The following is a 14173-nucleotide window of genomic DNA, read 5'->3' on the forward strand; positions in this document are numbered from 1 at the left end:
AAAGTTATAAAACCAGGCTGAGTTGCTCATTATAGGGTAGAGAGATTCCAAGATCTTTGTTCAAATTGGGAGAGAATCGAGAGAATTCAAATACTAACACCATCTTGCAAGGGAGATAGAAAGTTAGTTAGTATTAGAGCTAAGAAGAAGAGCCAAAGATTCCTGACCTTTGTTTCAGTGTTTTCCACCATAGTGAGTTGAAAAGTCAGCAAGCTGAGGGGGAAATTATATAAAATATGAGATAAGAGAAAAAGCATTAAGGTGGCATGAAGGCCTGTATGGGAAATATTTTTTCTCCCCACCTGCCAGCTTTACTGTGGTCTAATTAACAGATAAAATTATAAAATATTTACAGTACATCATGATGATTTGATATACGTATACATTGTGGAAGGGTTCTACCTGTTTAGTTAACTACCACATTCATCACCTCACATATTTATCTTGCTTTTTCTTTTTTTGGCAAGGACATTTAAGTTCTACTCTCTTAGGAAATTTCAGTTATACAATACAGTGTTATCAACTATAGTCACCATATTATCCATGAGGTCCTCGGACCCTATTCATCTTATAGCTGAAAGTTTGTACACTTTTACCACATTTTCCCCACTTCTCCCTACCCCCAGCCTCAGCAACCACTTTCCTATTCTCTGTTTCTAGGAGTTTGACTTTTTTAATTCCACATAAGTGAGATGATACAATATTTGTCTTTCTGTGTCTCTGTGTGTGTGTGTGTGTGTGTGTGTGTGTGTGTATACACACACACACCACATTTTGTTTATCCATCCACCAGTGAACGTTTAGTTCATTCCTATGTCTTGGCTATTGTGAATAATCTTCAGTGAACATGGGGGTGCAGATGTCTCTTTGAGATAGTGATTTCATTTCCATTGGGTATATACCCAGAAGTGGAATTACTGGATCATACGGTAGTTCTGTTTTTAATTTTTTTGAGGAATCTCCATGCCGTGTTCCACAGTGGCTGCACCAGTTTACATCCCCCTCCCCAGCAGTGCACAAGGATTTCCTTTCCTCCACATTCTTGCTAATACTTGCTTTATCCTGTATCTTTTTGGTACAGCCATTCTAACAGGTGCGAGGTGATAACTCATTGTTGTTTTGATTTGGATTTCCCTGATAATTAGCAATGTGGAGCACCTTTTCAGGTACATGTTTCCCATTTATATGTATTCTTTGGGAAAATTTAAATTTTTGTAGTACTTTAAGCTTCTTTTTAGCAAAGTTGAAATTCCCGGAATTATGAAAGAGCAAAATGTTCCAAGGTATAGGAAAAATAAGATCACTGAAAATAAACACAACAACTAATATTGGACTCAGTAACCCTGAGGACTAAAGTTAGTTGTGTGTTTATTTTCTCTCTTTTCTAGGTCTTAGGTGCTTAATGAGTAAAGTCAAAATGATGTCGTAATGATCTTTGCATCTCAACCAGTGGCTTCTGTGGTTGTGTGTTTACTGTATAAGAATTAAAGGATAATTTTCAAAAATGGTAATATCACGACTCTGATACAGATATAAAATGAACAAGGGTTAAAGATTTTGTTTAATTCAATTAAATGAGGAAAACAGGCAATTGTAATAACCTCTTCAAAGGAGAATCTAAAGAACAGAACAGCGATGTGAGGCTCGAGTTCACCCTTTGCGCGGGGCTCGAGATCATGACCTGAGAGATCATGACCTGAGCCAAAGTCAGATGCTTAACCCAATGAGCCACCCAGGCACCCCGACAGCCATTTCTTTTATAACCATGGCTATGTGTTCCCAGGGTCACAGACTTTAAATGTTCCATAGAGAAACAAGATTCCTTAAGGGATCAGTGACCAGAGAAAAGATCTTATAGATGCCCTAGCAGCTTGACCATCAAGCTTTAGTCATGTAAACAGCTGGGTAACATGAAGAATGCTGCAACCAGTAAGGAGGAAAAAAGAAGTCGCCATGAGGCCAAGGATACCTTACATGGCTTTACATTAAGTTTTAATTTTCAGGATGAGACTTCTACAGAGAGGATGTAATATCACCGTTTTTGGAGGTTATCTAAACAGTAGCAATTTTCCTTATTCAGTTTTCACCTACCTACCTACATGGTGAACACTTGAAGAACTGCTGGTCCTTTGCAAAGGCAATAAAAGGTAGATAGTCACAGGAAAACCAATTGGGCTGGAGGGGAAGTGGACAGAGAGCATCTACTTCGCATCTGTACCTCATCATTTTCCTCAGCAGTAGCTGGTGCTGGAACAGGAGATCAAACTTATTGATCATTAGAAGCCTTTCATTGGTGATTTCAGAAGAATAGTTTTAACTCTTGATTCCCAAGTAGTTATAGAGATGGACATAGTTTAGCACAGTCTACTTTTGCCTCCTGCACATGAATTAATCCTGAGGATACATTTTGGACAGATCACACCAAGCAGCGTGCTCTAGAACAACAGGCCCTAAATAAATACGTTTAATGCTACCCATATAAACATTGTCAAAATGGGAAGTTTACATGTAGTTCTTACTAATTCAGTAATATAGCAGTAACTCATTGTTAATGTTAATTTATTAATACAACAATTGGAAAGTGTTTAAACTCTCTTATCTTCCTAGAAACTCAAATACATAGATACTTGCACCAAAACAAACAAATAAACATCGATACTTACACCAAAGGTAACTCAGTCTCAGAAACTTCAAAGCTTTCAGTAACCCATTTGGCTACATAATAAAAACTCACTTGACTAAAACTAAGCATTTTCTAATCTAGCCCTCTTATTGCCTCCAGCTTGCAAACACCCAGCATAAATCTGAAACTATTATGTAACCTTCTCCTGTGTAGTTCATCACTCATGTCACTGAAATTGATTCTTGACCTTTGTACATCTCTCTTTCCTTTGAAATTTCTCATGCTGTCTCTTCCTTCTATATTTTAACAGAGAGAACTTTGACAAAACATGAGCTAGTCACTTTTATTTTGTAGTCTTTGTTTATATACCTTAAGGTATTTTTATTGTGTATTTGAATTCTTTTGTGTATTGTTTTGACATTTACATCCATTTCTCTAGATAACAAATTACTGCTTCCCATATCAAGTAATCATGATGAAGCTACTCTTAGAATTGCTTGTGCTTCTGGCAACATGTTTAATAGTAAAAAAAAAAAAAAATCAACATACACATAAAGAGAAAGGTATCACTTCAGAATGACTTGTAAAATAACATCAGCATAAAAATAAGGCTGGTTTACAGAGCCAAAGAAAGAAATCATGCTATGTGCAAGAAAAAAACATTTATAAAAGTTGACACAAAAACAGTGGTGGAATTGTATTTGTCCAGGCTGAACTCATGCTTATTTACAGCACATGTCACACCTCTGATGCTAGTGATGTGAAATCGTCTAGTGAAAAGCAAGCAGCCCTGAGATTTTAACTTTTCAGGAAGACTGCTGTAATAGATAAATGAACCAACATTTTCAGATTGCATATTATAACCTGGTTCTCCCATCTAAGCAGACACCCAGTTTTGACCATTTCTGGTTAAATATTGAATGTCTTTCTTTCCTTTATATATGATACCAGCAGTAACCTAAACATGCTCCATACCTAAAGGTTACTGTGACCAAATATGGTAGATAAACTGACGTTGGTTCTAACAAGGATGAATTTAATCTGTCGTTTGGAGAGTTAACAACGCTGCCACTGTAGAACTGCTTGTGGCATGTGCACGTGTGTGAGTGTGTGAGTGTGTGTGTGAGAGAGCAAGAGAGAGAAAGATTGTGAGAGACAGAGAGATAGAGAGAGGTCCTGAGCAGGACACTCTCCTTACTTGGGTTGGATCATAAAAGCAGTGTTTGCAGAATGTCCACTGCATGTGAGGATTGGGTCCTATTTCATAACAGACTGCTTTTACTCCCAAGAAATTGGAAAGCATTAAGTTATCTGTGTTTAAGTACATCTTTCTCCTTGTTTTTTCAACTTTTCCATTAGCCAGAACAGATTACCTGTCTGGAATGTTGTTTGTTACCCACAAGAGAGATAGCGTTTGTATTTCAAATACAGATTTAACATATGACCTGGAATTCATTATTATGCTCCTTCTCAAGCTATGGTACAAAGTAGCAGACTCTGAACAAATGATTATTGTTCTGTGGGATTGCCACAAAATCTACCAAGTACTTCTGCACATAATGGAATGAAATACCAAAATGTCTGGCTTATAATTATACCTGATTGAAGCGCCCTTACATGAAAAAAGGCTTCCTTTGTGCCTATTTCTCCTATGATTTCCTTCCCGTTCCATGTCCTTCTCTCTCTTAAAACTGCTACGTGTTCTGTCCCTACTTTGCTTGAAACCCATTCATCACATACCTGCCCCCCACATTTTCCATCTTACCGTTTTCATAAGATGATGAAAGGTTGGCAAATAGAGCTACTACTATATTTTAGCTGGTTTTCAAGGTACTTTGGTGCATTTTTGGCTGGCATTATGATGTAGACAACAGACCATGGCATTAATCAGAGTGAGTGTCCCAAAACTAACAAACATGGCAGCCAGTCTGAAAAGCAGTCGGAAGACATCAAACAGCATAAAATATGTAAATATATAAATCTTACCGTTCAGCTATTTATATACATTTCACTACTATCTAGTACAGAGTTGTGCTGCTTTTTTTTCTATGTTGGAAGTGATTTCCTCCCAAATGATGAAGGTATGTTTTTATTTTCTTCTTGTTTCCAGTGTTAGTCTTGAAACTAAAGATCATCCAGTTTTCATTACTGTTGATGAAATTTTCTTTAATAAAACATTGTTATAATCTTATCCCTAGTTCTCTGAGATATAATTGAAATTTCTTTTTTTAATTTGTTGCCCTGGGAAATTTGTCTCCTTTTCATTCTGGAAACTTATATTCTTTAGTCTGGATTTCCTTTTTAATATTATTTTTCTGATATTTTTCTCCTGCACATAACAGATAGTCTTAAGTGCTTTCTTTGTTTTTCATTTCAATTTATGAAAATGATTACATAGGTATCACAAACAGTTGAACTCACTAAATAGGCAAGGTATCTAGATAATTTCCCATCATAGAACCAGGTGATAAAAGAGGATAGAACAGTAGTTGGTAAGTAAAAACTATCCTCTGAACTCAGTGCAAACCCCAGATCAGTTTAGTTAAATGTTCTGGAAACTGAGGTTCCGAGGATGCCTAGAGTATTTATTTCTACCGCCAGCAGTTTTTTTATTTTAGTTTATATTTTGTAGTAATCTGTACACCCAACGTGGGCTCAAACTCAACCCTGAGATCAGGAGACATGCTTTTCCAACTGAGCCAGCCTGGCACCCCTCCACTGGCAGAAGTTTTAGAGTTTTGAATTCCAATTAGTTCTGTGCCACAGCAGACTCACTCTTACTCTCACTAAAAGCAGGCAACATAGAGCCATCCAGACACCTGCCATTTACTGTGCACCAGAAAGAACTGAATGGCAATTACACTAAATTTTGCTTTTTAAAAATAATACTAAAAACCCAGTTTTCTTTCAGCCATCTATCACTTGAAAAGATTTCAAAAAGTACCAAAGCCAGGGCCTCCATCCTCAGATATTATAATTTAATTGGTCTGGAGTAGTGCCTGGGCATAAATATTTTTTTAAAAGCTTCTGAGATGGTTCTAGGACTGCTGGTATACAAGTTCACTGTTGGATGATGAGCATTAATAATGAAGGTCAAATTACAAAATGGAGATGGAAGTTTATAATTGCTCTTTTTCTAATTACACAAATAATATATAAATTCTTTCTCATTGTTTAAAAAAGAAACTGTATGGGGCGCCTGGGTGGCTCGGTCGGTTAAGCGTCCGACTTCGGCTCAGGTCATGATCTCACGGTCCATGAGTTCGATCCCCGCGTCGGGCTCTGTGCTGACAGTTCAGAGCCTGGAGCCTGTTTCAGATTCTGTGTCTCCCTCTCTCTCTACCCCTCCCATGTTCATGCTCTGTCTTTCTTTGTCTCAAAAATAAATAAACGTTTAAAAACATTTAAAAAAAAAAGAAACTGTATGAAAATTAATATAAAAATGAAAGTCCCCCTTCACGTTAACTCTCTTCTCCTCAGATGTAACCCCTGTTAATTTATGGTTTATCCTTCTAGTAGTTTTTCCATGCATTTAAAAAAATGCATACAATTACTTATAACCATATACAGTGTTTTTGAAGCATAAGTAGGATTATACTATATTTGTGTGTTATCTTGTGGTGCTATTCTTACTTAATTTATCTTGAGATATTTCCATGTGAATACATACAGATCTACTTCAGTTAGAAATAATATTGTTTTACTTCATTTCTTTTAATAGCTGTGGTGTTTCTCAGTGTATGTGGGTTCTAATTTCTTTTTATTTTCACATATTTACAGCTCAGTGGTAGAGAGCATTGACTATAGCAGACTACCTGGTTTTGACTATAAGCATTTATTATTATTGTTAGTATTATTATCATTTAATTTTTCTATTTTTTACCTATATGGGCAGCACTATATTAGAATACATTTCTTTTTCTGTAATGTTTATTTATTTTTGAGACAGCACAAGTGGGGGAGGGGCCAAGAAAGGAGGACAGAGGATCCAAAGCAGGCTGTGCACTGGCAGGCTGACAGCAGCAAACCCAATGTGGGACTCGAACTCACGAACTGCAAGATCATGACCTGAGCCGAAGTTGGGCACTCAACAGACTGAGCCCCCCCAGATGACCCTACAATATATTTCCAATACAGTAAAATATTTCTATAAGCAAATTTTTAAAGAGTTAGCACTGTTGGGTGAGAGGGTATGTGCATTAACATTTGAAATGTACTGTCAGTCAAATTGCTCTCCAAAAGAGGCCCTCTCAATTTACATTCACTGCAACCAATAGAATCTCATTCCAGTATTTATTTCAAGGCCTAAACAAATCATTCACGTTGTAATATGACTTCATGGGATAAGTAAAATGTCAGGGTCTTTATTTTGACTGGATTTTTTTTGAGTTGGTTTGATAGCTCTGATTATAACAGGTCATCCTGAAGTTCTGACTTCACAGCCTTAAACCTATGTTTAAAGAAAATGGAAAAATTATTTATTAATTTGTTAGATAAAACTTTTCAACCTATGCAGTACAAGAGGCATAGAAATAAAACTGGGCATTGGCATTGAAGAGTTTGGATTGGATTAGCTCCAACCTTCATTGTATAGGTGGGACCATTCAAAGAAGGATGTTCATATCCCCCCCATCATAGAGATAGAGCAGTAACCTAAATCTCAAGAAATAATCTACTTCAAATCTGTGTGTGTGTGTGTGTGTGTGTGCGCGCGCACATCTATACAATGTAGATGTTGTAGTACCTCATAGGGTTTGGGGGAGGATTAAATTATATAATACATTTGAAACCTGTTGCACAGTGTCTCTGGAACATAGTAAGATTTTAGTGAATTGAACCTCATTATTACTTCTGTTGTTGTTTTAATTCTGTTAACAGTATGTTCAATCCTACTCTGTATAGATCATTTTATTTTTAGCACGAGTTAGAGGTACCTGGGTGGCTCAGTCGGTTAAGTGCCAGACTTCGGCTCAGATCATGATCTCACAGTTTGTGAGTTCAGGCTCCGCATCCGGCTCTGTGCTGACAGCTCGGAGCCTGAAGCCTGCTTCAGATTCTGTGTGTGTGTCTCTCTCTCTGCCCCTCCCTTACTTGCACTCTGTCTCTCTTTCTCAAAAATAAATAAACATTTAAAAAAAATTAAAAAAAAGAAATGCTTATTTTTAGCATGAATTAAGGTAATTTAGGGGGATACTGGCTTCTGTATTTCAGAAGATACAAATAATTTTTTTTTCTGGTGTTAAATATGTATTTGTTCCAGAAGAATCTTTTTAAAAATCACAAATCACCACTAACCACTACTTTTAAAAATCTCAATGTTTTTGCCCACTGTACTTAAGAAAAATATATAAAAATTAACCTTACTAAAATGTTTTATTGCTTAATTGGCTTATAGTCTTAGTCTAGATATAAGAATGAAATACAAAGAAACAGATTCATGTAAAGAACAGATGCTTTAATAGAGGTCAGAAAATGTATGCTCTATAGAAAGGCCTTTCTGACTCTGTGATTCATCAAATTTTCTAACTCTCCTCTTGGTATGTTGGGGCAGATCCTGTGAAGTGAATAAACTATACCCAGTATAAGTTAAGAATGTGTGGACGCCTGTATCAAAACAAATTGGGCCTTCTGGAAGAAATCTGTATCTCTTACCCTCAGGAGATACAGGGTGGGCAGATTGCTTCCAACAAAAGCTACATGCCTTTTCTTTAGCTCTCTTGAGTTCTTTGATGGCATTTCTCCTATCCACCTCCCTCCTACTGTCAGACTGGTATTGAGCAATGCCAGGTGTTTGGGTTGGTCAGCACACAGTTGGATTAGGTATCAAGTATTCAGTCGTATTAATATAGAAAACTGTAGACTTGAATGTCATTGGTATCATTTTCGGATTTTAGTTGGACTGTATCAGGATAAACAGTGACAAGCAATCTCTTCAAAGAGTCAGTTATCCTTTCTGCCAGTTAGTTTCTGGAATTCTTTCTAATCTGTGACTTCTCTGGTCTCCCATTTGGAAATTGTATTGATCGTTTTCCACATAATTCTTTTCCAGGGATTTGTATGTCCTCTTTTCTGCGTTCACCCCTTCTTCCTGCCCTATACCTTGCACTTCTTTTTCCACTCTATTCTCTCTCCTTGATACCACTGTACTTACTGTTGTTCAGTATTTGTTCCTGAGAAGCTTACAGATCACTGTATCCTTATCTTTAATGCCCCTTCCAACCCCCCAAAATGTAGATTTATTTTTCCATTAAATTCTGTTAGTTAGTTAGTTAGTTTATTTAGGAGGAGAGAGCAGGGAAGGGGCAGAGAGAGAGGGAGAGCGAGAATCCCAAGCAGGCTTTGCACTGTCAGCACAGAGCCTGATGCAGGTCTTGATCTCAAACCATGAGATCATGACCTGCACCAGAATCAAGAGTCAGACACTTAACCGACTGAACCACCCAGGCATCCCTCCATATAAAGTCTTATTGAATTAGCACTTTGAAATACTTAGAAGTGCCGAAGTTATATTTTTCAAATTACACTTTTAGGCAAAGCTGGCTCTCTGTGTATGGTGTCACCCCTCTGCCCAACTTTTTATCACTTTTGGGATCCAGGGGAAACATACGATTGGTGAATTATTTCATCTAAGTCATTGAGGTATCATTTAAAAATTAATGTCTATATTCTAATCTACTAGTTTTCAGTCGGGTTCAGTTCTATAACCATTGTTACCATTATCATTTGAAAATATAATTAAGTTATTCTGTGGTTAGATCCCAAAAATGAGAATTTTTCTAAGGGTCATAGCAGATCTAAATTCTGATTTCAGGGGCGCCTGGGTGGCTCAGTTGGTTAAATGTCTGACTTCGGCTCAGGTCATGATCTTGTGGTTCATGAGTTCAAGCCCCACATCGGGCTCTGTGCTGACGGCTCAGAGCCTGGAGCCTGCTTCGGATTCTGTGTCTCCCTCTGTCTCTGCCCCTTCCCCGCTTGTACTCTCTCAAAAATAAGCAAAACATTTAAAAAAAATAAATAAATTCTGATTTCAGAATCAGAATTCTAATTTTTATTTTGAAATCCTCAGTACTTTGCATATGTTTTGATTAACTTATTAACTAATGTAGTTTTTTGAGCTTACTTTATTAAGATCCACCTAATTACTTATTCCATAATGTAATAAAATATTTGTAAAGCCCTAAAGGATTTCCTTTTATTTATTTTGCCATTGTAGGTGCTTCTATCCTACTATATCTATTGTTGGCATTCTCGTTTCATTTAAAAATTTTAATCTTATTTTGATAGTCTTTTAAAAAATTGGCTTCAATACAGAGAAAGACAGATACCATATGGTTTCACTCTTATGTGGATCCTGAGAAACTTAACATAAACCCATGGGGGAGGGGAAGAAAAAAAAAAAAAAAGAGGTTAGAGTGGGAGAGAGCCAAAGCATAAGAGACTGTTAAAAACTGAGAACAAACTGAGGGTTGATGGGGGGTGGGAGGGAGGGGAGGGTGGGTGATGGGTATTGAGGAGGGCACCTTTTGGGATGAGCACTGGGTGTTGTATGGAAACCAATTTGACAATAAATTTCATATATTGAAAAAAAAATTGGCTTCAATTTGATTGTTATTTTCCATCTTAAAAAGCATCTTAAGTAAGAGGTAATATTTGTAGAATGTGCTAGCTCAGTAGAATTAAAGTATTTATAATTTTATAAGAACTTGATAAAGTTTTAAGACTAATCTGAACATTTTTATTTTACTTTATGTTTAATATGTGAGAAAATGCCCAATGTGCCATTGGTTCATAGTTTTATAAAATACTTAACCATGAATGATTTTACTTTTTATGGTTGGCTATCAGAATGTATAATGAAATGTGATTATAGTTTTCTTCATATATAGTCTTTTGCTTGTGGATCTAGGTCTTTATATTAAGCATGTAGCCATACAAGGGCACACATGCCATTTTCATTCTCACATCAAATGTAAAATTCATTCAAACTAACAAAAGCAAGCTGATTTGGAGAGGTGTGGACAGTGAACAAAGGAGACAAGTACCATGTAGAGCTTGTATGGAGAGTGTGGTGTGGTATCATTTGTGTGCTAAAAGGTAGCTGAACATTTCCATTTTGGTGTCAGTCCCTTGGGAAGGACGGGGTTTCATAATGGGGTGTGATCTGCCCTCTTAGTAAGAGTGATTGACATTGAATGATTAAATAGAAGAGGAGAATAAATACCACTCCTCCCCTTTTAAGACTAAGCACATATACACTGAATGCAAATCTTCAGTGTAGAAGACAGTCTGGCCTAATGATAGCACATACTGAAAAGCTAGGAGAGTGAATTAACTGAGCAGATCAAAATGCAAGGAAACCCAAATTATATAGTATCCTTAAAAATAACTTTTAAAACCTGAAGGTAATGGTAAATGCACATACAGAATATGATGGAAGACCCCATTTGTAAAAGTGGAATCCTGACATTAGCTCTTGGTAAATGCATGGGCAGAATGGTTCCCTGAATTGGATAACACAGTGCATACCACAGTGACTGATGAAATTGATGTGTCCGCAGGAAAGCATGTTCTATTACTGAAGGCTTTAACTTATTTTCTCCTCTTCCACAATGAGTTCCTGAGTGGATGTTATTCTCAGGGAAGTGCATTTAATTCAAAAGAAGATATTTAATAGAAGGGCAGATTTAATTTAGTTTAAGAATTCACTTATCCGTAGAAAAGAGAACTCTGTGGGAAAACATTATTATAAGTGATATGGTTATATATTTCAAAGATACCATTTTTAGTGTGTTATTTGGGGGACCTGAACTTCAGTCATTCATGGGTAATATAATTATTCTTCTTTAATTTTTCCATTATCTCTTAGAACACATGGCTAAAACAATTTGCATCTGGATCATAATATATGTTTTATTAATTTATTATATTAAGGTGTATAATTGCACAAGAAATAATCAGAAAAAGTGGTTTCTTGGTTCTTCCCTTAAATTTTTGAAAATATGATGCACTCCTTTTCCCTGGGATAAATACTTGTTAATTATTGCAAAGAATAAAAGCCCATCTTGTGAATCCATTATTCTAAAATCTGAAAGGTAATATTGGTAACTGAAGAAATAGGCCATAGTTATCCTAGTATTTGCCAGGTAAAAAACTAACCAAACAAAAAACACCCTCTGTGACTTGTCTCAGAAAATAGAATACTAGTGCTCAGTAGGTTAGTAGTAGCTTAGTTTGTCTTTGAAATATATGGTAGTATAAGTTGTTAAGCTTGCTCTCCTTTTGTTCCCCCCCCCCACAATGTAATCAATTATAATTATTTTATTGTCAGTATAGTCTTAAGTTCATGCTCACAGTTACCACTTATTTGCTATCTTTTTAAAAAATATTGTGACCTATTGTTTGTGCTTCATATTAAGAATTATGGGGTCATAAATGTATTTAAAAATAAATTTAAAATAGAAAGCTCTTAAAACATTTCATTTGGAGACAAAACAAGTAAATTCTATACTCAACAAGTGGATTAAAAACCTTTATAAATGTACAATATTATGTTCTTTATATTTTTTGAATGTAAAATATTCAAAGAAAATCTGACGAAAGCTGAGCAAATATATATCTCAGCTTTTAATTTTTTTTAATGTTTATTTATTTTTGAGAGAGAGACAATCTAAGTGTTTAGAAGCTTTCTTCTATAGCTTCTTCTGATTCAGATACTTACTATATTGCTCTAATATCACTTCATAATTTGCTAGATATCACTCACCATAGACATCTGACTTCTTATATATCAGATTTCACCACATTACTTAATATGTACAAAGGAAAAAATTCTTCCAGTTCAGCTGGTTTCCACAGTCAACATAATTAAACACCCAAAGAAATGTTAAACTAACAAAATTTAATCTGGTCTATAATTTTCTCAATTGCTGAGTGCATTGCAGTGCATATTATTATGTTAACAGCTTTATTTTTTAATGGACTTCTTTTTAAAGCTAGCTGGTCATTTTTTGTTGACCATTGGCTGCCCTCTAGTGGACTACAACTGTTCTTTTAAAATGACCTCTCAAACCTAAAAAAAAAAAAAAAGTCATTTCTATATGGAAGTGTGACTAGTCTTTCATGTTTTAGTACTCTTGTTTTTCATTGACTATTATGCTTAGCACAATTAGCTTTATAACTTTGTTAGAGCATTTTGCCAAAGACAGTCTTGAAAGCAACTGGCATTAAAAATAGCCATTCCATACTCATTAAACATGTTAAAAGAGGCTGATCTCATTGATAGTGTATTTTGGCATTTTTAAAAACTGTACAATGTGTTTTATGGCCCGTGCTCCCTGCTTCTAAGACGTTTTCCTTGTTCTTGTTGCAGATGCTACAACTGTGGCGGCCTTGATCATCATGCTAAGGAATGTAGTCTACCTCCTCAGCCAAAGAAGTGCCATTACTGTCAGAGCATCGCGCACATGGTGGCCAACTGCCCACATAAAACTGTTGCGCAGCCGCCTGCCAGTTCTCAGGGAAGACAGGAAGCAGAATCACAGCCATGCACTTCGACTTTTCCTCGAGAGCTGGGGGGAGGGCATGGCTGCACGTCACCGCCGTTTCCTCAGGAGGCGAGGTTCGAGATAGCAGAATGGCCAGGCAGGTCATCTCAAGAAACTTCCCTGGCGAAGTCCTCTGCAGTGCCGGAAGAACCAAGCAAAAAGGGGCCTTCCGTTCAAAAAAGAAAAAAGACATAACCCTCCTTCTGAAATGTTACCGATTTCTTTCCCCAGTTGGGAAGTCTACCTCATGCAAGTACAGGGGAACAGTATTTCACAGCAGCAGCTGATTTGGGATTTTTAACTACTGTTGAGGAACTGTGAATTTTTTTAAACAGACAAATCACTCTAAGCAAATTACATTTGAGCAGGGTGTCATGTTTTATGTGACTCAGAGAATGAAATACTATGTATATCTATATGTGCATGTGTGAGAGGGAGAGAGCCTGAGTCCGTGTGTGTGTGTGTGTAGGAGGATTTTCTATAGGAATGTAGACATATATATAAAGCGGGTTCGTCTTTATATATGTGTGTATAGAGATACAAGCACACACCCTCCCTCACAGAATTGGACATCCCCAAGAATTGCAAACCCATATGAAGCATTTTAGATGGTTTCAGAGATAATCCCTGGAGATTTTTCTTCAAATACCACTCCCTTTATATTACATGAAAATAAACACATGACTGTTACCTTTTGTGTGAACCAAAGGCTACTTCAGATCTCAGAGCTGCCAATCATATGGTACTAAAGGTTTTAAGTCATCAGTTCTCCCAAGTATGGGATTGCCTCTCTTTCCCGATGTCTATAGAGGGTCTCCCCTACCCCAACGCCCTTTGAAGGCAGTACCTTAACTCCATATGCCTCCGACTGCCATAAGCTCTTTTGAATCTGGGATCCATAACTCCAGAAAAGATAATGAATGTGTAATTACTGTGCCGATATTTCGATGTTTTTAATTCACGTGTTTTGACTGTAAATTAGATGCCTACTAAGAAAAATGAAGGG

The 14173-nt window shown here is 36.5% G+C and overlaps 1 protein-coding gene across 1 annotated transcript in view; it reads left to right on the forward strand.

The window, feature by feature from the left end:
* The window catches only part of LIN28B (lin-28 homolog B), a 112964-nt gene extending 99144 nt beyond the window's left edge, over positions 1 to 13820 (forward strand). The window contains 1 exon segment of the mRNA XM_049654650.1: positions 12993 to 13820. Coding sequence (XP_049510607.1) covers positions 12993 to 13362 — 370 coding nt within the window. The 3' untranslated portion in view covers positions 13363 to 13820.
* The last annotated feature ends 353 nt before the right edge of the window (positions 13821 to 14173 follow it).

Source organism: Panthera uncia, assembly GCF_023721935.1.
Source record: "Panthera uncia isolate 11264 chromosome B2 unlocalized genomic scaffold, Puncia_PCG_1.0 HiC_scaffold_24, whole genome shotgun sequence".
Classification (NCBI taxonomy): domain Eukaryota; kingdom Metazoa; phylum Chordata; class Mammalia; order Carnivora; family Felidae; genus Panthera; species Panthera uncia.